The sequence below is a fragment of the Mycteria americana genome, chromosome 13, assembly GCF_035582795.1.
Source record: "Mycteria americana isolate JAX WOST 10 ecotype Jacksonville Zoo and Gardens chromosome 13, USCA_MyAme_1.0, whole genome shotgun sequence".
NCBI lineage: Eukaryota > Metazoa > Chordata > Aves > Ciconiiformes > Ciconiidae > Mycteria > Mycteria americana.
The window spans coordinates 12,805,403-12,832,635 of NC_134377.1; the positions used below are offsets into that span (position 1 = coordinate 12,805,403).

The following is a 27,233-nucleotide window of genomic DNA, read 5'->3' on the forward strand; positions in this document are numbered from 1 at the left end:
CTCCTGACTGGTTCTCATATCTATAGGTCTCTAGTATTGTTTGCAGAAACATTGCTATTAGTTCCCATGTCTGATTTGATAGAGTACACTCTGTCTCCCTAAACTTTTTTGTATGCTCTGTGGGATACAATTCACTCCCTTTCTAAATTTATGTGGAATATCGTAGTGTGGCTGTTACGGCGCTGCTGCCTTCCACGTTAGCGAGTCCTCTGATGTTTCCATGGCAAGCGGAGAATCAAGGTGACGGTGGCCATCAAGACAGAAGACCAGAGCCCATATACCTTAAAGTAAACAGCCAAGCCCTACTGAAGGAGCCACTTCTGTAACAGCCCTGTGATCCTAGAACTGCTCAGCAATTTGTTTTTGGAATGGTTTTCTAACAGGAAATCCAGGATATCCTAGCTTTTATGCAAGTGTTTAGTGTTCAGCCAGGAAACTATTAATGCAATGCCTTATTTCAGGTAAAGTTGCTCTGAATTGGAATATTTCATTTTATTGGACTGGTCTGAAATGTTTCAATTGAAATCCATTCAACGAAACCATTAAAAAGCTTGATCCCAGCAGGATATTGCTATACTTGGTTCCTGTTTTCTCTTCTGGTTCAGTAATTCTAGATGGAAAAACCTTTCCTATTGACTCTCTGGGTCACCTTAGAGTCTGCAAGAGTCTTTTAGTTGTAGCTAGCACATCAGCTGGAGGGCCAGAGAGGTCTGGTGTTCAGGTGTCTGGCCGGGAGTCCCTGCAGAGAGGCCGATGTTGTGCTCTGTACGGCAGAACCGCCTCTTTCCTCCGCGGTCTGAGACATGGGCGCTGATGGGCGCTGCAGGGCACAGCTTGTGTTCGTGCAGCACGAGGGCTGCCGCAAGTGTGTGCGGCTGCTGCCCGGCGTGAGCAGGATCAGACCTGCTTTGTTGCACGAGTGGGGTCTCAGAGGATGTAACTGGATGAGGACTCATTGTAAAGGAAATAACATTGTGCATGTCTTCAAGAATGAGAATAGCATTGGGCCTTATCTGATTACTCCACTTTATGGAAAATATCCTGTATCTGCCAGCCTTTGAAGCAGGTGGCCTCAGTTGTTTTTTCTTGGCAGCTAAGGACATGAGTGCATCTATAGAGACCATGAGCAAAGCACAGAAATAGTTCTGAAGAGATTATTTATGCATTTACCTTCATCAAAAGCAAAACCACTTCATTAAGCGCCCAGGGAATGCAAAAGTGAGGGGAAAAGTGGTTTTCTTGATGAGATAAACACATTACAAGTTACTCATTATACATAAAATAATAGCATATACCACATGTTCCAGGGAGTTCAGGCTGGAAGATGTGTCACCATTGCCATGTTCCTCTCATTTCCTGTGTATTCATCTAAAAGGTACTGATTCAGCCTCTGTAATTGGCTTGTTATACACTTAAAAAAAAAAAAAGGCCCCAAAATCCACAACAAAACTCTTCAAACTTTTTGCGCTGAAAGCTGTGCTGTGTGCTTGTATGTGCTTCGATTTGAATATGAATCGGAAGAACAAGAACTTGAATTTTCAGTACTCCAATGGGTGGATGAATAGATGAGTGAAGAGAGAAAGAAGAGTAAATTAAAAAACCCAAAGTAAAATAAAAGGCTTGTAATAAGCCTCGGTTTTGTGCACCGCTCTGGGAGCAGAACCATCTGTCCTTTTGCCTCAGACACCATCCCTTTTATTCACATGGTCCTCTCAATTTTAAATTAAAAGAAAAAAAAGAGGAGAGTTTTTAGGGATGCCTCATTATCTGTATTTTCTTTATGGAAACAACTCCCAGTGCAACTTGATGTTTACTTCATTGCCTAGTATCTGAGGAGGGGCTGGATGGGAAGGAAAGCCTTTTGGATACATTTTGCAGCTCGCTGTTTTAATTAGAGTATTGTCATCTCTTGGCTGCTTGCAGATCTCCAAAGAAACATTGTGGCCTGCTGGGTTATTCGCTAGACATTTGTGTGATTGATCTTCTTGCATTTTTTTCTTGTCATGGTTCTTTCATTTCTGGAAGCAGGTTTCCAGTCGGGCTTGGGATGCTTGGTAAATAAGACTTGAAATGGAAGGGGGAAAAGACATAGTCCTTGCCCAAGTGGATTATTTGTCTTTTCCGTGCCACCCCTGTTCCACGGCTGGACCTGGGCAGGGCTGTGGCCAGGGACCTGGGCTCTGCATCTCTGCTTCATGCCGGGGACCTTGGTCTGGTGCTCCTGGGGGCTGAGCTGGAGATGAAGCCCTTGTGTCCCACACAGATTGTGTCACTCGTATGGGACATGGACCCCTGTTTTCTTCTGAAAGGAGAGGATGGAGGGGGCTTGTTCTCAGTGAATTGAAAGGGCCCTTTGAAGAGATGCCACCAAATCCAACACTGCAGCTCACAATATGCTGCTTTTCACTCATACGAAATACTTTGTTTAGGGGAAGGTGATAGAGAAGTAAAGTCTGGGAGACAAAGAAAAAAAATGAGGAGAGGGCACTCCAAGAAAATGAAGCTTCAACCTTAGACTGCTTCCGTGAAGACCTTTGTGTTCTCAGGCCCACAAGCCAAATGCAAACAGTTTGTACAGACCAGTATTAAAGGTAGTTTAAAACCAACGTGACTTCAAGTACTGTGTAAGGGGAAAGGAGCCTTCATCTTGTTTCTTCTGCTTTGTAGGTCTCCTTGGAACACTCGCATTTTAACTTTCAAATTGAAAATTGTTTTATTTTAAATTAATTTGAAGTAATAGCTCCTGCATTCACTCACAAGTGGTAAAAACCCCTAATATTAAGGCAGGTGTTACTAAAATGCTCTATAGACTGCCTTTGAATGTGCTTACTGATTTTAAAGGTTTTTCTGCTTTTTTGCATTGCCTCTGCTGAAAATGAGATGGAGAAGTACAAGTCTTGCAGCTAAAGCTGATAATCTGCACCTACCTCCCACAGTCTGCTTTGTTTATATGGTGCTCTGGTAAGAAGTATTTTGAAGGTTGGGGTTCTGAAGGCAAAAGGTTTGAATAAAAAGGGGTGCTGGAAAGTACTGATTTTTTTTTTTTTAATAAATAAATTCCCAGTCTCTTTTCCCCTCTGATTCTTCACTTGAAAAAAAAATTCTCTTGATTTCTGAAATCTCTCATTCTTTTTATAAATTCTTCGCCCTCTCCTCTGGTGTTTCAGTATATCAGAATTGCCAGACTTTCTTGATTGTTCCACGGTCCTATGCTGAAGATGTCATTGTTTCACCCTAAAATAAATAATATGGAATTACTTTATTCTTTAAAAGAAGCAGACTTATACATATGCAATGTCTGCTTCAGTGCCTCCAAACTGGATAAAACTCATTAACCTGATGTTCCTGTGTTAAAAGCAATTTAAAAACAAATATAACTCGGAAACCTAAGAATGCTGTTTAATACCAGGTTGTGAGAAACATGGTAGAGGTTACTTTTCTCTTGTAACCCAGTTTCAATATTCAGCTTATGAACAGAGGAAAATACCCTCAAGGTTTTTTTGTCTTTCAGAAGTAATTTTTGAAGAGAGACTTATTTTCAAAAAAAAACACCCCTCCTGCTCTTCAGACCAGTCTATGTCAAAAGCTAAATTTGACCCATTGTACAAGATTTAGGTGCTGTAAGCAGCTTCACAAAGCAGGTAAAAAACCTATAATTTTTTGTATGTTTTATTGTCTGTGTTAATTGCACTCATAATAATTCGCTTCACATTTGTGGTCAAGGTATGGCAGCCAGCGCAGCACTTGTGTTTGCTGCTGTCTCTGAAATCATCATTGGAAAGTGAGCTGATAAAGATTACCCTAAATTCTGATACAATATTGAGGATTACTGTTGATCCTTCACCCTGTTTAGCTTGTGCAGTTTCTTGTTCTTCTTGGTGGTGTTTCCCTCTGCGGTTAGGATCCTCTGTGTTCTGGGTGATGGTCACTAAGTGTTTCGGGAAGCTGCAGTTTGGTAATGGTGATTATAAATTAGGTTGTAGGGGGTGGCGAAGGGGGCCAGGCCAAGGGGACCTGGTGGTGCTGCTGGAGCAGCAAAGAGGTGGCAGAGTGGGGATGACAAGACGGGGTTGGCGTCGGAGGGCTGCCACATGGCAACAAAAAGGGAAATGGAAGTGAGAGGCCAGGGAAGCAGCATGGAGAGGAATGCTGCAAGGATCAGTGGGTATCTCAGGGGACAGAAGGAAACTTTAAATGAGCAAGAGCAGAAGAGAAGCAATTTCTGTGTGTTTCGAAGGCCACTGCAAAGGAGCAAAACCAGAAGGGATTGATGTCTCCTTCTTCTCCTAGTACGTGTTTGAATCCTTATCAAAGCAGTTTATCAACTGATCTCATTTTCAATTATAACCTGCAGAAGCATTCATATAATTAGATGTGCTGTTGTAATCCTCTTGAAAACAAAATATGGGCATGCTGCAGCTGATAAATTGAAGTAGTAGGGAACAGCTAATATGTATTTTAATAAGCAGTAAGTCTAAAGTGTGTATCTAATGAATTCTAAAGGTATCTTGTTTTTCTTAAATTTATCTTGTAAAGGCAGAAGTAAACTTTGAACTTGATAGTCTACCCAGAGTTTATTATATTTTGATTATTACTTTTTTAAGTTTATGGTCCTCCTCAGGAAAAAGGATTAGATTTAGATGGAAATAGATCTTTGTCTTCTGCCCGCTGAAAGCAGCTGTAAAGCTCATATGGAGTTCAGAGAGTTAAACTTCCTGTGTGGTCCTGCCCTGTACATTGAGCATCTACTCTAAGGAGTAATCTCCTAGATACTTGTTGGTCAAGTAACTACTAAATCTTACTTTGGTCGGTGTTCTGACCCCAAGAGATTGTACAAGGACCTGGACGCTGAACTGGGAGGCCATCATTATAATCCAGTAAGGGAGGCTCAGAACAGTGAGCTGGCAGTGAGACTTGAGCATGCTGTGCAAAAAACCTCCCAGGGAAGGGAGGATGTGGCAGTGTAGAGGGGCCACGGGATGGAGCTGGTCACTGGTGGCTGGTGCAGAGACACACAGGGAAGCAGGAGCAGGCAGCCAGCTATGGGAGGGCATGGAGGGATCTGTCTGGGGACCTCCAGGTGTGGGGCAGGGTTTGCTGCAGCTCAGGAAGTCTCTAGGTTAGCTGGGACCAAGTGTGGAGGACCTGCCTGCAGTGACACCATGATCTAGGGGGAGAGCTGGGTATAAGCCTTCTTATTTCTCTTCTGTTTGATCTAGTTGCTTTGAGTTTTCCCTGTTTAATAAGTTACATATTCGACGTTTATTGTGATGAAATCTGGCTTTATTTGAGTTACAAAGGCTTTTGGTCTTCTTTAGGGAGCTCATTATGAAGAAAAATAGTAGGCAGTGGATGTCAAAGCTCTGGCTGACCCAGGAGCTTATTATACCTGGTTTTAAAAAAAAATAAAAAAGTGGTCACAGCATGAGCTCTCCCTCCTCATTTTGCAGGGGTTACACAGGAACTGGAATTTCCTTCCAGCATAGAGAATGATCCTGCCTCTTTGGGCATACGCATTCTGAGCTGTTCATGCTGGCTTTATGTCCCTTCTCTCCCGAGACGCTGGGGCATTGTGGTTTTCCTTCCAGTGGGAAGAGCTGGACAGAGCTTCAAAACTCTCACAGTAAATCCTTTAGTAAATAAATCCTGAGCAAACATCAACACCTAATTTTCCCTCTGTGGGTGGAATGTGAGAACAAGAGCGATGAAAGCTGAGAAACAAATGAATTTCATTCTTCAAACAGTATTATTTGCAGGGCTGTGGTATGTTTTGCACTGTGTCTCCCTGCCTGGTTCAGATTAGCTGGGAAACACAAGCCGACTGGTTGAGGACCACGCAGGAGGATGCCAGGATCTACAGGGCCACTTCTATGGTGCAATCTCCCCAACGATTAATTTACTATAGGGCTTACCTCTTGGAGTCTGTTAATTCCCATCATCCTTTTTTATCCAGCATGAAGTGTTGGACTGCTCAGCCAGGACGCCAGGTTTACTTTACAGTGGTTTTGTTACTGAAGTGTTTTACGTTCTGTTCTACAATCAGGTTGCCCTTTGGATGATTTTTCCCCCCTCTTATCTACATTCAATAAACAACTTCAAGTTGTTCTGTCCTGCTATTTAGCAAAGATAAATTATTTGGGAAACTGAATTCTACCAGTTCAGCTGACTGTCCAGATATAAACACGTGAGATAAGATTAATAAAAGCACCAAACTGCTGGGTGGATATTCCCATTACTGTATACAAGCTAGACAACATCCTCCTCCACCAGTTTCCTAATTTGATAAATGCCTTGAGCTGATTTAAAAATGTGTAGGCTATTTTTAACCATGGTAGCAGAGCCATCTGTATTGTATCTGATGAAGTTCTGTGATAGAGCAAATTGATTTATTCTATCTCCTTACAATTTATACTAAGTTTTATGTTATAAATAAGCTGGTTTGAAGTACATGATGTCATTGAGCCTGAAAGTCTCTAGATAAATTTGTACTTAAAGGGTTTGTGCTTTCTGTATGAATTTAAATTGGTGCAGATTGTTATACCTCTTTTCTGTCTCTGTCTTGTGGACTGCAAGCTCTCTGGGGTCAGGACTGTCTTTATAGTTGTGTTTGTATGAAATACACAGAGGGCCCACATCCAAGACTGGTGCTCTCATATGTTACAGTGATAAAAATAGGAGCAATTGACAAAAACAGAACCACACATTTGATGGCAGGATTTTCAGAAGCACTGCAAGGAACTGTGTGCCTAAATCCTACCATTTGTTGTTATGAAATACAGGGAATTAATGAGGAGCTCATTTCACTTGAGGTCTAAACAGTCCTGGCTATAGCAGGGGCGAGCCTTATGCCATGGCAAGTCTGAACTGAGGTCAGATTTGAGATCTCTGCTTTGATCTCTCTTCCAGGAGGTGAGCGGGGCTGTTGGTGGCACAGACCCGCCACTTCTTCCCTTTGCCTTGCTCTAAGGTCCCAGGGGCTTCTGTGGAAGTCCACGGAGGTGTCCATAGCAGTAAGAAGAGGGAATTAATCAAATGCAGGGAAGAATACAATAAATCCTCTCTTAGTTGACTGCTTACAGAACCAGCAAAAGTGGTGGCTTAAATAAGTTAGGACTTCTGAAAGAGGTGGACTAGAATCACTGTCCCTGTGTTTAAGGATAGTTTTTGAGAGTCATTGAAGAGAGGATGTTGCCTAATGAGGACCATGTAAGGTGCAGATTTCGCTGTAATTAAAAAGAAAATGAGCACTGCTTTAATTGAGATCCGAAGATTAAAAGTTAAAAGCTCAGTATCCTCTACTACTTATTGTCAGATAGGAATTACGTCGCATATGTGTAACAAATCATTGCGTTTTAAAAATGGAACCATAAAAAAGCTGCTGTAATTTAAAAGCAGCCAATTTACTAGGAGTACAGTTTGCAGCTCTGTCACTTGCTAATCAGTCTGTTAAACATAATAGCCATTCTTGTCTGGAGGCAGTTAATCATGTTGTGAATGCACTTATCAGCGCATATTAGAAATACAATACAAGACTTTCCGACAGAGGAATGGGTGCAATTACTGCAATCAGTATATATTTAGCTACTGTCTTATCATACCATGTTTTTCTTGCCATTTCTTTTTCTTTTCTTTTAAGTAGTCCAGCAGTGACAGATTTTCTCTTAGAGAAATATAAAGGACGCACTTGAAAGTGTTGTTAAACTCAACAGAGATGCTCAAATGCAACCTGTCGATGTAAATGAGAGATGGCTGCTGGCTGGTTGAACTCTTCCTGGACCCAGCAGTGTTGGAAGCTGCTGTCTTTGAGTGTTGTGGTGATGGTTTTCAAGGCCTTTGAGCATTTTCACTGGTGGGCTGGGAACGTGTCTGTGGAGGCATGCCTTAGGTGGTGGGGAGCTGAAGTTGCTGCGTTTGAATTAGACTAAAGGAGCTCAGCATATGGATGAACTCTTTTTTTTTTTCTTTTTTCTGTGCTTCTCTACATCTAAATCAATAGCAATGAGGGATCTCAAAGTTTTTGAAAGGGGATATTGAAAAAGCATGAAAGCTAATTGCTTCCAGCATGACTACCCACCAGCAATGGGTGTAAATACAGCTGTCTCAAAGAATGCCAGGACTCGACAAAATCTAAGGATTTCAGCTAAACAATTTTCCAGGGCTGAGCATATTCTTGTATGGGGAGGAAGGGAGTTGGGAGGGGGGCAGGAGGAGGGAATGGATTATGAAATCCTGAAAAGATTCAGAAAAGAGAGGGATAGAAGGAGGATGATTTTGTAAATTCATCTTTACATTAACCCTTAATGTTAGGGATATTTTACGTAGCTTAGCGTGATTTGCAGTGCTTGCAGGAACCTGCCTTCTTTTTCTAAAAATCCTTTTATCTGACTCTCTGTTATTCATGACAGCTGGTATTTTTGCTTAGGTAACATTTTTAATGGTCGCAAGGAAAATGAAAAAGCAAAACAATCCCCAAACTGTGTGACTATGACAGTGGGTAATCAGGGAGTCAATCTAACATCACATCAGCCCCACCAGTATTTTTGTTACTGTGCTGTTCGGGTCGTTTGTTGCTCAGGCTCCCTGAGATGAGAACGTGGGCAGTCCTCGCTGCGATGGGCGTCTGGTCCGCCTCACGCTGGCGAGCGGCTCAACCCGCCTAGCCCCGCTCCATCCATCCCCAGGCTGGTAAAGCCTTCATTGCTGAGGCATTCACTGCCATGAAGTCCTGGGGGGACGTTTTATCATACACACAGAGGAGTGGGGAAGGTGGGGGGGAACACCGCTTCTCCCCTTTCCGTTTCTAATAATTCCTTTTCAGAGCCTAAATGAATTAACCTCACTTACTACTCACTTGTGCCTGAGCTCATTTATTCACGGTGTGACCTTAGCTCTGAGCGATGTCCCAGCAGCTCCCCAGTGCATCCCATTAGCTGTCACTACATTGGAATTCATCACGTGTTGGGAACTCATTGTCTTGCAAGTGTGACGAAGAAGTGATTACCCTTTGAAAAGGTGACCTAGAGATATTACGTAGTGACCGTTGTGTTGACCTTACTTTCATGCCATTAGAAAGTAATTGCGGAATGATTTTTAAAAGATAAACATTAAATCCACCCCTCTGCTTTTTGTTATTTGGAATTATCTTCGCACTTCTAGGGACATTTGGATTCATTTTTAGGACGAAAATAGGCTTTTAATGGAGTGACATTATAAGTGCTTGTTTCTCTCTTGCTTTTAGTTTTGTTGCAAAGATCAGGACTTTAAGCTGATCTCAACTAGCAAAGGGTGGAGGTACACAGAATTACTGCAGATGGCTCTTTCTGTTCATATACTGAATGCAGACCCTGATGTTTGCTCAGCTGGATGAATGAATCATGTTTATTAATTAAAACATGGGAAACTGATGTTTTTATGCCAGTTTCACTTTCACGTTTTTGCTGTCTGTTCAGTGAGTATCAACAGTGAGAGGAAAAGCTTAACTCTTTTTTAAAACATAATTATCAGCCTATAAACCAAAACAATTTTATGCACACCATGTGTCTCTCGGGGAAGTGGGGAGAGAGGAGGTCCCGTTTGTGTTAATGTTAATGGGCTATACTGATCTCTGCCTTAACTTCTTTGAGGATGTTGTCATGGCCATTTGTTTCTTAGCAGAAGCGTGAATTAGCCACAGGGCACCCTGCACCATTGTCTCTCTAAGAGTACATTAGTTTCAAAGAAAGCTAGGTCTAATTCATTAGATGCTTAATCTTGTTTAAATCTGAAGAGAATGTAGGAGGAATAAAATAATTCTTGGCCATGTTCCTATTTTGATTTGCTCTTCAATTATTTCATGGAGGTGGTATTACAGTAGCTTCTACAGCAGACTTAGAAGTTCTGTGCACTCTTAGCAAGCTTTAGAAAGAAAAAACCCCGACGTTTTAAATTTCTCGTTGTCCTTGCTAGCTGCTTGGCATTCTGTTGTTTACTGGTTTACACTGTCTGCCCATTAGGCAAAGGATTAAGTTCAAAAGGTGTTGAGTTAGGCTTTTTAAATGCTCAAGAGGAGAGCACCATTTGTCACTGTTTTCTTGTATCCGCCAGCACATGAGGTATATTCATGCCACAGTCTGCAGCTCGTCTCCCCTTTCCTTCCATTCATAAAGTCAGCACGTGGGGAGTTTGCATCTTTAGATCCCCTCTGGGTGACTTCTCTCCCCAAAGAGATCCAGCTGTCAGCCTCAATTGTCATTCTGAAATCAAAACAGCAACTGGATTGCGAGGAACTTTCTCCTAGGTCTAGTCATGTTTTTCTTTTCTGATGCACTTCGTGTATGCAAAAGAGTCTGATCACTTAATGACAATGCTGATGTCAGGCATATAAAAATCATAAGGTGTTTAAAATGCCAAGGAAACCTGTTGTTGGAAATGTGGTTTGAGCCGTTAGGGTACATGCAGGTCACTTACCCAAGCTCTTATCCCTACCTAGGAAGATGAGGAAGCTGTGTACATATTTGGAAATATAACGTTCAAGAGCCTTACTTAATTGTATGAGTTCAGGAGCTGTCACGTAGAGTCACTCTTCCTGAGACTCACAATAAATTTGTAAGAGTATACAGGTAAATTAAACTGTTGCACGTTTTCCATTTTATAGCTAGTTGGGGAAGAGCAAGACTCTGAATGAAGCATCTTCAGCTACGCTGAGATGGTAGCCAATAACCAAGTGTAGGGATAGTGGAGGAGCTGAACTGAAAAGTGGCCTTTTCCTTCTGCTTAATTACCTGCAGGAAATTAATTTGTTTGGCTGTTATGTGGTGGCATTATAGACAGACCCAGAGTCTGTCCCATCGCATTGCAGTGTGTCACCAGGGATTTCCAGGAGGTAACTTTTAGGGTATATTCCCTGTCTCTGCCATCGAGTCTCTGGACGCCCCTGACCATCCACTCTGTTTTCTTTGAGGTCAAGTGACATGTTTGCTGCATTGACTTTATATGCAGCTTGGCTGCAGATACCCGTGCCTTGGGTTATTCAGCTGCAGCCCAGGCCATGGTAAACAAATGCCTCCCAGAGTTGTATTCTTGTTCTTTTAAAGGTCTTTTGAGAGTCTGTGAAGGGAAGGTCTTTGTATGCGAGTTCCTGCATTGCAAAGAAGTTCTTATATCACTGAATTGATTACCTTGAATTTTCAGTCACTGGTTCTTTAAAAATCCATATCTGCTTTACAATATATTTCAGCTGCTTGCACAGCAATGCTGAAAATACACCATGTGATTATGGTATGTAAATATGTAAGAGTTTCTGAATAGTTAAAGAAAAATTATAAGCACCATTTGGGCTGTTGATATTTATTAACTGGTTAGGATTCAGCATAAATCTTTCATCATAAAATCATTTCTTATTTTTTAAACAACAATAGCTCCCTCTATATTTGCATCCAACATCAGCTAAACCCTGGCCCCAATTTCTTACTGGATGTGTTTGTTATACTCCCCAGCAAGATGCTTTCTCCTGGCAGAGAAGCTTTATTTTAAGAAATACACAGCACAGCAATAAAGAGGTTCTAAATAGTAGTCAGAAAAATATTCCAGTGCAATCAAAATGCTTTTTTAAACCCCAAAAGATTACATACTGTCTCAAAAGGGGAGAGTCATGACAAAGGAACAAATGGAGTCGCAGTGCCCAGCAAGACGTTACCAATGGAGCGCACCAATTACACCCGTACTGAATTTGGTCCTAAAAGTCCTGTTTTGTTAAAGGCTAACTAAAATAGTATCTAAGGACTCTTTTACCAGAAGAATTTCTGTATGCTGTCACAAGGGTAGAAGCAAATAAAAATAATTGAAGCAATTGTCTCAGTTGTCTCCAGGGTTGTCATGATGATGTTGATAAAATAAAATAAAGTGGAAGTTATTGCAAGTTGTTAGTGAGCAGCACAGTTGTGAATTGGCAGTGGAAGAAGCTGAAGAGCTTAAAAGGTTTGCTCATTATCTAGATTTATCGTTTTCAGTTGTGGGAAAATGTTGGCTAAGCAAAATAACATGAATAATATCTGGTCTTGGTGGTGTGTTTTGAACAAAAATATTTTCTTCTTGTTTTTATGGCTTTATTATTAAAAAGTGCTGTGTCAATCCATACATTATTAACAGATTTAGCAGCTTGGTTTTATCCTCTGTAGCCATTTACATTGCCCATGCATCTGTGAAGAGCATGAATTTTTACGGCAGTGAAAGAAAAACAAGATCAAGCACCGAGAAACGTTTTGAAAAAGCCTGTAGTTGGTATAAAGTAAACTGGACAACAGAGCAAGTTTTCTGTTAGACAACAGAGCAAATCGTAAATTGTGATTTTGAAATGCATCACGAGAGGAAACCAAGCAAACTTTTTCCATCCCTGCAGATTTACTTGCAACCTGCCATCCATTCGGTCTTTGTTCAATGTTTGGGACTTCTGCCTTGTGCTACTGTGCTGTGGCATGGTAGAAGAGTGAGCAGGGCTTTTTTCAAGTGTTTGTGCCTGCCTCGCACCCCCAGCTGTCCGGTTTTCCTCAGCAAAACAAAAAGCTGTGGAGGCTACGCAGTAAGGGGCAGTGGCACTGTGTCATCTGAACATTTTCACATTGACGCAAAAGCTTGCAGAAATACTCAGGATGCGCAGGTAGTTTGCTCTGGCTTCTAGGGACGTTAAACCAGACTGCAGCATTCAACAGGGATACCTGCGCTTATTTATGCAGGCTCCAGCCAGGCCCATCTCCAGGGCTCCTCAGGATGAGGCCCTTTCTCAGCAAACTACCCTGGGAGAACAGTGTGAGTAAGCTGCTTCCAAGCTTGTATACAGCTTTGTGTCCTTAAAACCTAATGAAAATGATATATGCCAGGAGAAAGGGGCTTAGGCTAGCAGGTTTTAACATCCATTATCATCATCAAGTCAAACTTTGGGTGTAACACAAGGTGTAGCCGTTTCACCCCAGTAGGTTGTTCTCTAGTAGGATCGGTGCTTAAGGATGTTGTGGCTGCTAGAAGATATCCTGGCTTTAAAGGCGTTAGCTGCTGCCAGTTCCTGTTAGCCAGTGCTCGCATTCAGGAAAGTGGCACTCGGCAAAGTATAAGGGCTGACAGTATGCAAATCTTCGTAATTCAGAAACTGGATGCTGCTCCTTTAGTAGGTATTTGCTCTCATTTCCTTCATCTTGGGCTGCTGGGATCTTAATTTCCTTAGGGGGAGAAGGTCAGGACCTTTAATCTGGATCTTTTCCCCAAGAGGTCCTGGCCATCTGCTGCTTCATTTGACTTCAGCAGGAAATTAGGGTCTTGAGCATTTCCAATCGGTCGCTGAAGAGCCTCCTCTTGTAAGTGTTTGCTCTTCAGTAAACCGTACTTATGAAATTAATCCTCTTGAGATCAAAGGACTGAGACCTGTATTACTGAAATATTTTATAAACTAATGTACCTTGCTCATATAATCCTGTTCTCATTGAATTTGGTGACAATTTGTCAGAGAGAGTAAGAATTGACCATTATTAACCTTGAAAAGATTCTCAAGCAACGTGATACCAGACATTTTATTATTTTCAATTACCTAGTGTCTGCTCCATTTTTTTAGAGTTTTGTTTACCCTGCTGTGGGCCTGATAAACAGATTGCCATTTACTGAAAACATTATTTTATGAATGAATGAAACTCATGATTTCCTGTAATAGCCAACTGCACTAATAGAAGGGTCTGACTTTTATCAACTAGATTGTTGATGGACCGGCAGTGGGAGCCAGCAAACCCTCTGTGCGGCAGTGGCACACCCAGCTGAATGCACTGCAAAGTGCCCTGCACTGTCATCCTTCACTGTGGCATTCTGCATATTTCATTCTCTCTAAAAATACATAGGGCAGGCTCTTCAGTTTGGTTAGCACTGTGAAGCCTTCTTAATAGCTAATAATAGGCATTTGTTTATTTAAGGTAAATACTATTTAGGCTGTCACTGCCATCATAACATCAATCTCTGTATATCGTTCCAGTACTTAATAATTCCATGTTTTGCTTAGACAAAAATTAGGAATAAATTAAATCCAGTAATATTTCAAGGCCAAGTGATTTTGTAGTACTTACTAAAATCTCTAACATTAGAGCTATGGTGGACCTTCACAATAATCTATTATTTTGTAGAAAAAAGCCTATGCAGTTCCATATAAATACTTAATAAGGTAATAAATGTAGAGAAACAAAATCTGATATTGGATTTTTTTTTTAGATTCAGATTTAAAATATATATATTTTTCCTGCTGTTTGCATACACTAGCAGATTCAGGAAGAAAATCGATCAGAATCTATGTAACAAGGTAACATGATAGATAGCCCTCCAACGAACAGTGTGAAACTTTACAAAGCATCTGAACACAGTAACGCAAGAGTTCTCTAAGGTGTGTAGGAGGACTTGAAACCCAAGCCTTAGTTTTATAGTGGTCTGTGCAGCCTGTGATTTGTTCCACTGGGAGAGTTTTCTTAACTGAGGAGAGGCTCTGCCTCTGGGTAGAGGGCTCACTCCTCTATGGCTTAATGTACATCCAGAGGAAATACTTCAGGTTCAACTTGGCGAGCTGAGCAAGGCAGTTGGGCTCTGCGTGCCTGCAGCTGCCTGCCTGGATGTCTTGGTTGCAGGACAGTTCTGGGACTTAGCAACGTTTTCCTGTCCTGATTAACCCTTCTAGTTTTGGAGTTGGTTGGAGCTAGAGTTGCCTTTATTTGGCATGGATTTACCATTCTGTGCATTCTGTGCTAAAACTCTTCTATTCCAGGTTGGGATCACAACCATGCCTACTGACAGCTGGGCACAGCGTGAAGACTGTATATGTTACAAGACTTGACTGAGCTGTTGGGGACCTGGTTTGAATGCATTAGATATATATGAGGCCAGGCAACAGGAAATTGTGCAGAAATCTCAAGGTTTTGGGGGCTCTTCTAGCACCTAGCAGAGGCAGTATTGTGGAAGTACACAAATAGGATTATAAATTGCAATTTCAAGAAAAGGGCCTACTTACTGGAGTTTGTGAGAAGAAATAAATCCAAGCCCATGGTTTCTTTTTCTCCTCTCACCAGAAAGAAAAATGTGTAATGAATGTCTCATGTCTGAAACACTGGGCTGGATTCATCAAAGGGAGTTAGTAATTACCAAATTGAGAGAATCATGAAGCGCTTTTCTAAATTTGAAAGGCTCATCAAGAATAGATCAGGAGCAGGCAAAATTAATAGTTATGAACTCATTTCCATAGAAATGGACTTATTAGCAAGCATGCCAGCTGCCTAAAATTATAAGGTCTTTTCCTTGTGCTTGCAGGAAATAATCTTTTTTTATAAAAGTAATTTTGACTTTTTATTTTTTATTGCTCCTCTAAACTAGGGTTTGGCAAAATCCTTCTAAACTGGGAAAAGACTTCACTGGACAATATAAATATTTAACTAAAAAGAGAAGAAAGATGTGGCAAGGAGAAGTGATTTATAGTCCTTGGATTCCATCAGACTCTTCCCAATAGTGCAAACTTATTTAAGAGAAAAATGGAATAAGTCTCAAGAAAAAGCTGAAAAATCTTTATAGGGTAAAGTTTGGTTTAGCAGGATTTAATGGCTGATAACAGCGTGAGTTACAGTCATTGTCTTCTCTGCTAGTGGATTTTCCCACTGGTAGCGTTTTGTCTTCACCAGGCAGTTGCAAATCGACAGTGACTACAATGACCAACATATTGGCCACCAGCTACAAATCAGACTAAAAGCTGAAGATTTACCATGGCAGGGTGGAACGACTCCTGATAAAAAGGGTTATACTGTAATGCTGCATATCCAGGAGAGAAATTTAGGTACAGGTGGATTTATCAGCTAATGGTGCTGACATAAGTAAATGCTAACCTTTAAGGTCTTGATTATGGTTTAATTTACCTCTGGTTTTACTTTAGCAACCTCCATCAATTTCGGTGGAAAAAGGCAGTGGTCTCCCACACCATATTACAGAGGATGGTTAATAAATTGCAAGAATTATGAATATAGTACCAATCTTCCTGCTAGGAAAGAAGCTCCCATAGGATAAGAGATGCAGCAGCCAGTAGGAAGACACTAGTCTGAGCAAGAAAGAAATTCACTTTTCAGGTTTTATCATGGGTTCGTTACAGTTGTAACCTGGGAAGAGACTCAGAACAAGGAGGGTGGATTAGTCTGTGGGGTACTCTGTGTCCCAGATACTGTAACACTTGGCATTGCTTGAAGGCAGAATCTTTGTCCTAAAAAGGAAAAAAGGGAGACCATAATTTTAGAGAAGATTCATTGATCTGCTGTTCCGAAGGTAACTGGAAACCTGCTGGTGAATAAAGGAGTCCAGAAAGTTGAATACTGGTTTGCTAAAGCTATACACTCAGTGGAGAAACTCTGTAACTGAAAGATGGTTAGATACAGTAAGTCCATCTCTTTCAGCAAAAGTCCAAATGAAAAGAAGTGGATCCTTCTTTAATCAATATTAATATGTCATGCTACATGATTTGCTTCTGAGACAAAGCAGAAAACATTTGTAAAGCCAGATTGCTTTTTCAGGTGATGGTAAGGATTCTCTTTGGAACCAGGACCTAGGAAGTCCTGAGTCCTGGGAGGCCTGGGAAGTCAGCTTTGCTTTAGTTCATACATTAATATTAGTTAGATCTGAGGAAGATTTATGTATGTGAGTTGCTGCTCTTTTCTAGATGCACAGAGACTCATTTCTAATCCATCAGTGTATAACCATGTCTGCCTTTAAATGAAACTTACGTCTTTTATAGCTATACAGCCATGCTAAGGATGCAGTGAAGGTCTTTGAATATTTACAGGCACAAGAGTCATTTTACTCCCTGGCAATTACTTCAGCTTGCTATATAGGCAAGACACACACGTGCTTTTCTTAGGGAGATCTGAATCCCAGCCTGTCTTAAAAATATAAAAGCACTATAATGGTTACTTTTTGGATGTGCAAAAAGGAAAACAGGAAAGGAATCATTGAGGGCATGATGGACTGAGCTCAAAGAAGTGCCAATTGGTGGGATGTGTGGAATGGATTTATCAGTGCAGACTAACCTGACATGTTATTTAAATGGTGAATCTAAAGCAAAACCCTCCATCAGTGGTTTTGTTCCGAATTTGAAACCACTTGTGGGTGTTTTTGTGAGTGGCAACTATTGACTTGCACAGATTAAACCTAAATTGCAGCTCTAAACATACCTTGACAGGCCTAATATCTAGATCCATAGTCAGTGTAAAGCTCATCTCTAAATTTTATTTCTGTGTTGTAAGCAAATTAATTTAATGTATTTTAGATAAAACAAACTGCAGAAGTGATACGCAGAAAACTATGAAGTTAAGTACTCCATTGTGGTGCCTACAGTGGTTATGTTTTTAACAGAAGTGGTTTAATTACATCCCTACTATTGCGTAATAATATTTTTCTTAAAAGGTTTTTGCTGATTGTTTGGTTGGCCACCCAAAAGATGCCTTAATAGCTTCTAGTTTTGCCTGGAGGTGGATATTATCTTCTGTCAGCAGGGAAAATATTTATCCTCCAGGCATTGAAGCATATGTTTGTGTTGTTTGTTGTCAGAAAGAAAACATGAAAATCAATAATTCCTGTTCAGATCTTTTTCCTTTACAATGCGCCTTCAAAAACATATGGCAAAAACAGATTCTGCCTCTGTGCAGTTGGGAAGAGGAAAAGGATGTTTTAAGTCTCTGTTCTTTGTAGCAGCAGGCTAAAACTTTCCATGAACACAGCTCTTGGAGTCGCTACTTTAGGGTAAGGGCACACAAAAAATGTGCCATGGGCCAGGATAGAGGCTGAAATTACAGCGGCGGGTCATTACTGAGGGGTGCCTGCATGCACAGGACACACCCTAGGTCGGGAACAAGCTACCTCTTGCTGGCAGTAAGAGCACGTTCGAGTCATTACAGAATGGCCTAACAGGATGCAAATTCAGATTTTAACCTGTTTTATGAGCACGTACCCTGAAACTTCAGTAATATTGTAACATCGGTTGTCTCTTCAACAGAATATGATTAAGCAATTGGGTCAGCAGCCACGTTAGCTGCCTTTCCATCCCACCTCCATATTTTGTAAGCTGCATCAGGTCTCCACACTGCAGGTGTCTGTCTGGGAAATTGGGGCAGGAACTTGTGTGCTGCTTTGTAAAGTACCTACCTTAATTTTTGTGGAAGTAAAGTGCTGGATGAGCAAAGGTCTGCTTTCTAAATAGGTCCCTGCTGTGGATATGCAGAGTGCTGTTGGCTAAATCTTGGTGTCTGTTTTCTTCTCTGTAACATGAAGATAAGATCTGTCTTTCTAACCTGAGGATTAATTATTGATATTTACATAGTGTTGGACCAGAGGAGAGTGCTAGAAGCAGAAGTAATTTTTAAGTACAGTTCTGAATGCTATGCATTTACATCCATTTCTTTACCTTTAAACTTTTATTTCCAGATGAGAAACATATAACGATTGCCATATAATTAGAAGTCTGCACCACTGACGAGAAGAATGTTTTCATGCATTGAAAATAAGGATAATCTACCCCCCATTTTTTTGTCATGTATAATTTCTGCAAATCCGTTTTTTTCACTGAGATAAAGACAAGTTTGGCTTTGAAAGACTTCCCCCCCCCCCCAAGAGCTCATTTCTGATACAGCATGAGGAATGGCCAAGTATTCTGTTGTTTCAGAGCATCAGTATTTGCAGCAACAAAATTATAATAATGCTATATTAAATAATTTAACAACATCTGTGCAATGCATTTCCCAGGGTTTGGGGCTTATTCTGTAAGTTCATTGTGATTACGGAGAAAGAATGCCTGAGTTTAATGGGAAAAATGTCTCCATTTCAGGAAACTAAAAGATATAGTGTCACCTTATGTATAAAGTATAGCTGTTGCCTAGCGTGTAGTTTGATTTAGGTTTCTGTCAGTGTCTTCAAGTCTGCATGTTGGATTCAATGGTAAATCTTCTGGTGACTAGAACAGAGAAATCAAAATATATTTTGTTATTAACATCCTACTGATGTTGTGGGCATTTCTGTTTTTTTTCCCAGAGCAAACATGTCTTCCTACGAGATCCTGCAGATGGACTTTGAGATCGACAACACTAGCAGCCTGGCAGGGGCCCAGCAAATTACCTGGCAGGTGGAATACCCTCGAGATGACTCCGTGAGCGAACTGGTGGTCTCCGAGATCTTTGTCAGCCGAACAGTGTTTGTGGGAATTGTTCCTCTTGCAATGGTAAGAACTTGCTGCTGCTTCTTTTTGCTAAATGTTTCTGTTGATTCTCGTTAGTATTCAAGGGAATGTGAGCCATTTTATTATATGCTACTTCCTATGCACCTGCTGCAAGTGATTTAAATGCAAAAAATACATTTCAATAATATTTTATTTACCTGATATGCCATAATGGCTCCTTGGAAACCATTTGAGTCTTTTGTGAAAATCCTTTACCGTTTGTGGATTATTGGCCTGGTACATGGTAATAGCTCCTTTGGAGCCATTGTCTTCTGGTGTATTAATGCGACTGCCATGCATGTGCTCTAAGGGTAAATGTTGCAATTAGTTGGGACATTTTCAATGAAATAAATTAGCATGCATGTGTGGGAAACTTCATTGCTAAACCAAACAGCTGGACTGCTTCCTGCTTTGCTTTTCCCCAAAGAGCCACACAGTCTAGTGAGCTGCAAAGTGTCAATTTAATAAAAGGTCCATTTTGAGTTATAGAGAAAGGGCAAAATACTTTCTGAAGATGTAGGTGTCGGCCATATTTTCCAGGCAGGGTTCAAGGTGTACGTGTGCAGAAAGCTTGAAGCTGATGGTTTATTTAAAAAATGCAAATATCTCCTTCTAAAATCAAACACACTTTTACTAGGAGGGACCTTTGGTCTGCGTATGGGCCTGATGGACTTCTTAGTACTAGAGCTTTAAGCTTACATGTGACCAGTGATTTCAGTGGGGATATTCTAGTGTAAAACTAGAGAAACAGGCAGAGAGCCTGGATGTTACACCAGTTCCCTCAGAAATGCTCTGGTAATTTTTATTTACTTCTCATGAACATTTGCCCTTCCTTTCCAAGTCTGTCTGTGCTGGTTTTCTTTCCGTTACACCATATAACCAACAAATATTGACGTTTTCCTCTGTATGACCACTAGCTTCTCCTACTAGGACAGAAGCAAGGAAAGATACTTGTAAAGGTAAATAAGACCCTAAATAATTTTAATTTCCAGTTCCTACTGCCAAAAGCTACGCTTACTGGCAGCCCAGTGACAGAGGAGAAATTATATGCAGAAAAGTCAATGGAGAATTTTCTTCTAGTACTTTTTTTTGAAGCATGTGGGAGATGAAACAAAACTCTAATTGTGTGGATGGAATATTGTCAAGTAGTAATGGTGAATCAGATATAATAATGACAGAATGTGGTGCATGAACAGTCTTGCACATAGCATTGCCCGTTTCAAATGGATAGCATGGAGTTTGTGCCATGCAGAGCACCACAACTATAAAAGTGAATCCAACCCAAAAGCCCATTGTGAATGTTGGATCAGAGCTTTGCTGCTGTCTCTGCCAGGGTTTTGCCAGGGTTTCACTTCATCTCTTTGTGGTTATGGCAGATGTTGGCCACTTCAGCTGTCTCTAAATGTCCTTGGACAAAACCTGAGGCTGAACCTGAATTCAAAGTGGAGCTAATCTAATCTCTGACACTTTGTCATTGTAAACTAACCGTGGAGTAAAGAAAAAAGCTTCTTTTGTGAATTTATGACCTTAGTCCTGAAATGGGGGCCTCATGTGGGCTATTACTTTGCTGTTGCATGTGAGCAGCTTGACCCAAGGCTGATAGGAGAACTGATGACAGCAATGGCAGGAACAACAGCTTGTGTTTGCATTTCTTTCCCTTATGTGTGCCAGTTTGCAGTGCTGCTTCATTTAACAGTCACTAACTGGTGCAGGTTCTGGCACTGCATTGCCCAGTCAGGAGCAAAAAATAATTGCTCTATGCATCATCCTATGTTGTTCAGAGAAACACGTTCCCGAGGCCCAGAGTTCCTCATTGAACTAAATGCATTTTAACATTCATTCCTCTTCAAGATTTGCCTGGCTTGTTGGTAAGGCAGTCTCCCTCTGAGTGGAGGTGGTATCTGTAAAGGAGAGTTTTGTCATCTCCCAGACCTTGATCCCCCAGAAGAGCACCACAGAAGGGTCCAGAAACCAGTGTGTTTCCATGCCTTTGCCATTGCACTGAACATAAATTACTTGCTGTTCCTTTTCAGTATATCCACTCTTTCATTGTAAACATTGAATATTTATAGATGAAAACATAGAGTTCCTTGGAGAGTTTAAGGTTTGAGCAAAACATTTAGTCCTTGATTTGCAGGAGTGAACGTTTTGATGGGATTACTAAAACCTCATGGTGGTTCAGTGGTAATGACACCAGCATTTGCATGAAGAAGTGCAGCTCAGTGTCATAAAGAGGAAAAATTTCTTTCCAGTAAGAAGAATGAGGTGGATGCAGTAAGAGCTTACTGGAGGAGAAATTAGCTGTGAAATCCTGCAAAACAAAAATGAACTTTAATGTGTCGATCTCTTTCTGTAGGCCACTTTGGTTCTTTTAATATAAAGACAGCCTGTCCCATATGGTTTGGAATATCGCTGTTTTGTTGCTGCAGTTGGTCATGAGTTTATCTTTGTTTTCCATGCTACTTTCTTAAACAAACAGGAGAAGATCGAAAGAGCCCCCAGATAATTTATTCTGTCATTGCATTGTGGTGACTCTGGAGATAATGTTGGGGATATTTTTCTCATTACTAGCTTGCTTTTTTTGTAGATAAAGGTATGGTAGACTGCATGGTAACATTTGAATAACAGCCTCATGAAAAGAGATGATTTTTTGCTTTAGTGAGTTTATGAAGCCCTTAACATCAAATCTCATGTTCCTAACATTTACATTTGGTAGCAAGCTTGAAAGGTATTTTTCTTGTTTTTTTGCTTTTGGGTTTTTCTAAGTGAAGATACAGCTGATTTTTGCACACTAGGTACCAAAAAATAGCTCCTTATTAGCAGACAATCTTGCTGTAATGAATTGATATTACAGCTTATTTCTGGCTAGTCCTTTGGTATCAAATCAGCAGTGCATTAATAAGCACTGTTTTGAGATGCACAGAAGGAAGCAGGGCCAGGGAGAGTCTACAGGTGAAATCCTGGCCCAGGTAGCACCCATCAGCTGTGCACTGTGCCTGCTCTTAGCCTGCTCCTGAGATGAGGTTATCTGACATTACTCGGTGAAAGAACATTATGATGAACTGCAATGCCTATATGCTGTGACTAAAAAGGAACAGACATTTTTAAGCCTTGATAGGAACATTAGGAAGTAACTGGAAACTTGTTAGCCTGTGAGAAAAGTAGAAATACTTAGTGTAGCAAAACCAACTGTTCTTCCTTCTGTATGGTAACTGTAAAAATACTGTGGGTTTCTTGGGGGTTTTTGCATATTTTTTGGAAGAGGACTAAAATACAGTCTTGGAATATGGGGAATTCCTCCCAGACTATCCATTTTAATTTGAATGATCCTCCATATAATAAATCTCAATGTTATTTATTGCCAAATTTAGTGCATTCAAAATATGTAAATAAATAAAACATTTGCACTAATGAGAGAAAATAAAACAAAATTTCATATTGAAAGAGAGCCCGCTTTCTGCATCATCTGACAGTTCTCCCCAAATCCTTAAGCTCCTTCTAATTGAAACATCCAGTTTCAACAACTGCGCAGGGCCAGACAGTTGGGATTTCCAAGGGAACTACATCCAGATGGAAACAGCACAGTCCAGTAATTTAGGATTTGCTTTCTGAAAGTTGTATCCCTACTTCTGGGTGGGCAATGTAGACTCTGTGCACAGTGGGAAAGTACACAGAGGATGCCGTGGGAATACAGACCATCCCTGGCTGGCAGGGCAAAGAAAAGAGAAAATACCAAGTTGGGCGATCACAATTGCATGCAACCTACACCTCTCTCAGGATCTGATTTGGGTGACAGCTGTGATAACCCTACTGCTGCTGTAAGGGTCGGCTTTCTTTGGGGAGTTGTTCTTGTGGCTCTGCCTGTAAATCAGATGCGTGCTGAGAGGCTTCAGTCCTATAGCACTTATTGTAGAGCAACATAGTGGGGAGTGCTCTTGTTAAACTATACTGTTGTTTCCATTGTTCCCAGCTGCTGAGAAGAGTGTGGAAAAGGAAGCGACCCAGCCTGCGTGCATACAGCCAAAGTTGTATGGGAAAACACATTCGGTTTTATGTGAGGAATGTTTTGAGACGTGAAAGGACATAAGAGGGTAGACTGTATCTTTCAGCCTGTGCCACCCCCACCCCCCCCCCCGCCCCCAAATCCAAATAACCCCCTTAGTTTTTGTTTAGTCCAAACGTGGACTTATTACCTCTTAGCAGGTGACTAGAGCACCAGTTCAAAATCAATTCAGAGTGCAAAGTGCTTATTGTCTCACTGGCACCGTTTCCAGCCTCACGTACGATCTGATCCCAGATGGTATTGCTGTGTGCATTTTACACCATTTTAGAAACAGATTGTTTATTTTGCCTAGTAGTCAGTGTGACTTATGCTGAGATGATCAGACAGGATTCTGGGCCTCACATACCTATCCTACCTAGCCTTTGTTTTATAAACTAACTGACCTCCCAAAGTGCTTATACCAATAGCCTGCGTTTTGTTCCTGGAAGGTTTTGTTTCTGTAGATGAGGCTAGATTGGGAAATTCACTCCTTCTGAGCATGAAAATTGGATATATGCATAATTGTCCTCTTGTATAGCTGTATAAAAAATATATGTATCAAGACAAGGTGTCATAAGATACCCATATATAAGTATGTGGGGAAATACATGATTCTTTGTTACTTTTTTTCAGACCGCTTTAGAAGTGGTCAGCAAAATTCCAAGTTCTTTGGACAACAGGCTGAGAAAACACAAAGCTCAAAATGTAGCAACCTCTGAAATCCTTCAGAGTGCTGCTGTTTTAATCCTGGAAGCTGTGCAGCTAGGTTCCTGTTTAGAGGGAAAGTGGATTTGAAAATGAATGAAAACCGTCTATTGTATTCCTCTATAAGTACAACTTTGCAAGTCATTCTAAATTCATTTTCTGGGAACTGTAACGCGTAAAATACTTGCAGATGCATTGTCCTGTAACTGCTACAGCATTTTCTGATAGCGAAAAGGGATTGGATGGGCCTGCTTACATAGGGAAAATAAACAAATGCTAATTCCTAGAACTCCAGGCAAATTAACAAATTATTTTTTCCTTAAGTACTCTATTATTATTTAGTATTTATGTAGTGTTTTATGTTTTCAGAACACTTTACAGACATTAATTAATCAGACCTGAATAAACCAAGCTTGATGAGAATGGAAAATTAAATGGAAATTAAGTCACTCTTATTCAGTTTTACCTGTTTCTGAATGATTTGTAAGTCACTTTTCATACTCTTAAAGGTACTTTTTAAAACACTTTAAAAAAATCCTACAATACTATTGCTTATTATCTCCAAAAACTCTTTTGGTTAGACAAGAGGTAGGATTTATACCGTCAAGAGCTAATGACAGCACAGATGAGTGGCTTTGAAGAATGCAAATGCTGTTTTATCACCTAAAGCTGTTCATAACTATTTAAGCCGATTTAATTCAGGTAAAAACGCATGGATGGGAGGATTACTCCCTTAATTTGAAGCCTATTTAGAAGCCAGAGTATTTGACTCCTGGAGGTTTCTTTGGAGGAGAGTGAAAGGAATATTTAGTTTTATCTAAGTTTTTGCCGTCAGCTAAAGATAAGCTAAAAGATAAGTATCTAAGTTTTTGCCATAAGATAAAAAACTGTTGAGAAATTTTACCTGTAGAAAATGAATGAAACTGAACACCACACTGAGGTGGCTAATTTGGAGATAGCATGCAGGCTTCTAGCTTGAGCGGTACTGCACCGTCCTCTTGCAAGATACAAACATGTCCCTAAATACCTTTGAGGATCTGGGCCCGGCTGTTCTGTTTAATGTTCCACAATGCACTGAGTGTCAGATGAAAATGTTTGCTCCTGTGAGGCTTATCTTGTTTTCTTTTTGACAGTAAATGTCTCTGATAATTGATTCTTCCAACATCTGGTGTACAGATTAACATGTGGAACTAATGTCCCCAAAAGTAGAAAGGTGATCCATTTTCATCGTGTTGAGCAGAATAACAGCTCAAGGTGAGGAAGTGGAACACAACCACATTTGAAGCTGGTTTTGGTTCCACTATTTTGTTATGTTACTCAGTATCAGGAAAAGAATCTGCCTTCTGATATTACAGTTACTAACTATAAATGCTGCAGGTGATTATTTTAAAATAAGTTTTATGGCATTGAAGTAGGATGGGAGTTGTGAATCTGGCTGATGTCTAATGCATCAGAAGGTGTGTTTTAGGCATCCAGCAGATCTGTCAGAACATTGTAAAGTTGGATCTAAACTAGATGCCTTGGTTTTTCTTAATATAATAATCTTGCATTATAATTTTGCGAAGTGGAAGTGTATGTCCTGCTAATTATAGAAATTTATAGCACAGATAAATCTGTTGTATCCAGTGGTGATACAATTCTCACAGTTATCTCTCTTGATCTAAATAGACATAACCTGCAATTTCCATAGTTATGGAAAGTTGTTGGTAGCAAGCTGGGGTACAAGAAACAAACACTTCACCAGCTCTGAGCCTGTCATCCAGGTTTCTGTCACAAATAAATGTGATGGGATTAATCTGTTATCTAACTAACAGTTGGGGAAAAATAAAAAAAAGAAAAATCCAGGTCTTTTAGAGAGTTTCTAGGCAACCAGGAACTTAGTCAAAGTAAAGAACAAGACGTTGAAGAGATGTATTTTAACTGTTTTTTATAAGAAGGCTCCAGCTGAGGCTGAAGGCTTGAGGAACAATAGGTTTAATAATAGACGAATATCTAGCATTCTCTTCTTATCTGGGAAAATGATGGCTTGGTCTGTGACTGGCAGCACTGGTGTTTTAGATATACATGCTACAGATCCTTTCTTGTATAGTAATAGAATTGTAATTCCCAGACTGTCATTATTCTAAAGTGTTTTTCAAATGCAACAATCAATATTTCACCAGTGCTCTGAGCCCCTCAGCCTGAAACATTTCTGTATATCCTGCAAGTATTTAATCTACGTCTTCAGAAATCATGTTTCCTCCCAAAAAATGTACGCTATTGGTTGACTAATGGTTTACTAATGTTGTGAATCACTTAGAACCACAGATGGCTGTATATACTCTAGTGAGGTTTCTTTTAAATAGGAGGCTGAATAATAGCATCTCCAGTTGCTGCTAGCAAACGTACTGACAAGAACACCCAGAAAAATCGTCCTTAAAGATGCCCATTTCTATAACTCAGGCTGAAAGGGAATTGCCGAGTGTAACACTTTGCTTATTTGTTTTAGAAAAAGCAGGAATGCGGGGTGAGGGTGGTTTTTTTTTGGTTTTTTTTTTTTTTTTATGTACTTCTAGCTTTGGCTGCCAAGTATCCAGTGAGGAATAGGACAGTAAATGCAATTTGGGATGAATGCCACCAAATCCCCATTTGCAGAGGAGATGGCATGGCCTTGTACTCTTACTCATGGAGAGTCCACCGCTGTCATATTCTGATATATCTTTCCCAGTAAGGGCTGCATGCCTTTCCAGCTTAAAGGTTCGATTAAGAATGTAAAATATTTTTGTGGGAAGATTTTCCAAAAATGATTGACTAAATAAAAAACTCTCTCTAAAATATTTGGTTTTGTCTGCCCTGCATAAAAGAGACAGGACTTGGGTGCCTGGATTGTGCTGGGAATGTTGTCACTTGTCCGGAGAACAGCAGTGACCATATGCAAGCCCTCAAGCAAGCTGAGGTGGTGGCACAAACTCAAGACAGATCCACATGCATCCACACACAGCCGTGGTCTGCAGTGGTTCTCCATGCTGAGCGATGCCTCTGTGACCCTCTAGTCAAATAAGCAGTCGCTTTAAAGTTTAGAAATCATGTGTTTCCTGGTACTACTTCTCCTGTTTTGTAGCTTTTGTCTGAGTCTGCTGAGATTACATCCTGTTCCATTATTCAGATTCTGCCACGGCTTTCATTCGTGACGATTCCTGTGCCCTTCTTTGGGGAAGAGATTTCTTCTGTGCATTCATTTTAATTCAGTACAAGTTAAAAGATGTCTGA

At 40.5% G+C, this 27,233-nt stretch overlaps 1 protein-coding gene across 3 annotated transcripts in view; it reads left to right on the top strand.

Moving 5' to 3' along the window:
- The window catches only part of TMEM132B (transmembrane protein 132B), a 259,222-nt gene that overhangs the window by 158,708 nt on the left and 73,281 nt on the right, over positions 1 to 27,233 (top strand). For all 3 annotated transcript variants that reach the window (XM_075516385.1, XM_075516386.1, XM_075516387.1), the window contains one exon: positions 19,054 to 19,240. In XM_075516385.1, the coding sequence (XP_075372500.1) occupies positions 19,054 to 19,240 (187 nt within the window). The remainder of the gene's footprint in view (positions 1 to 19,053; positions 19,241 to 27,233) is intronic.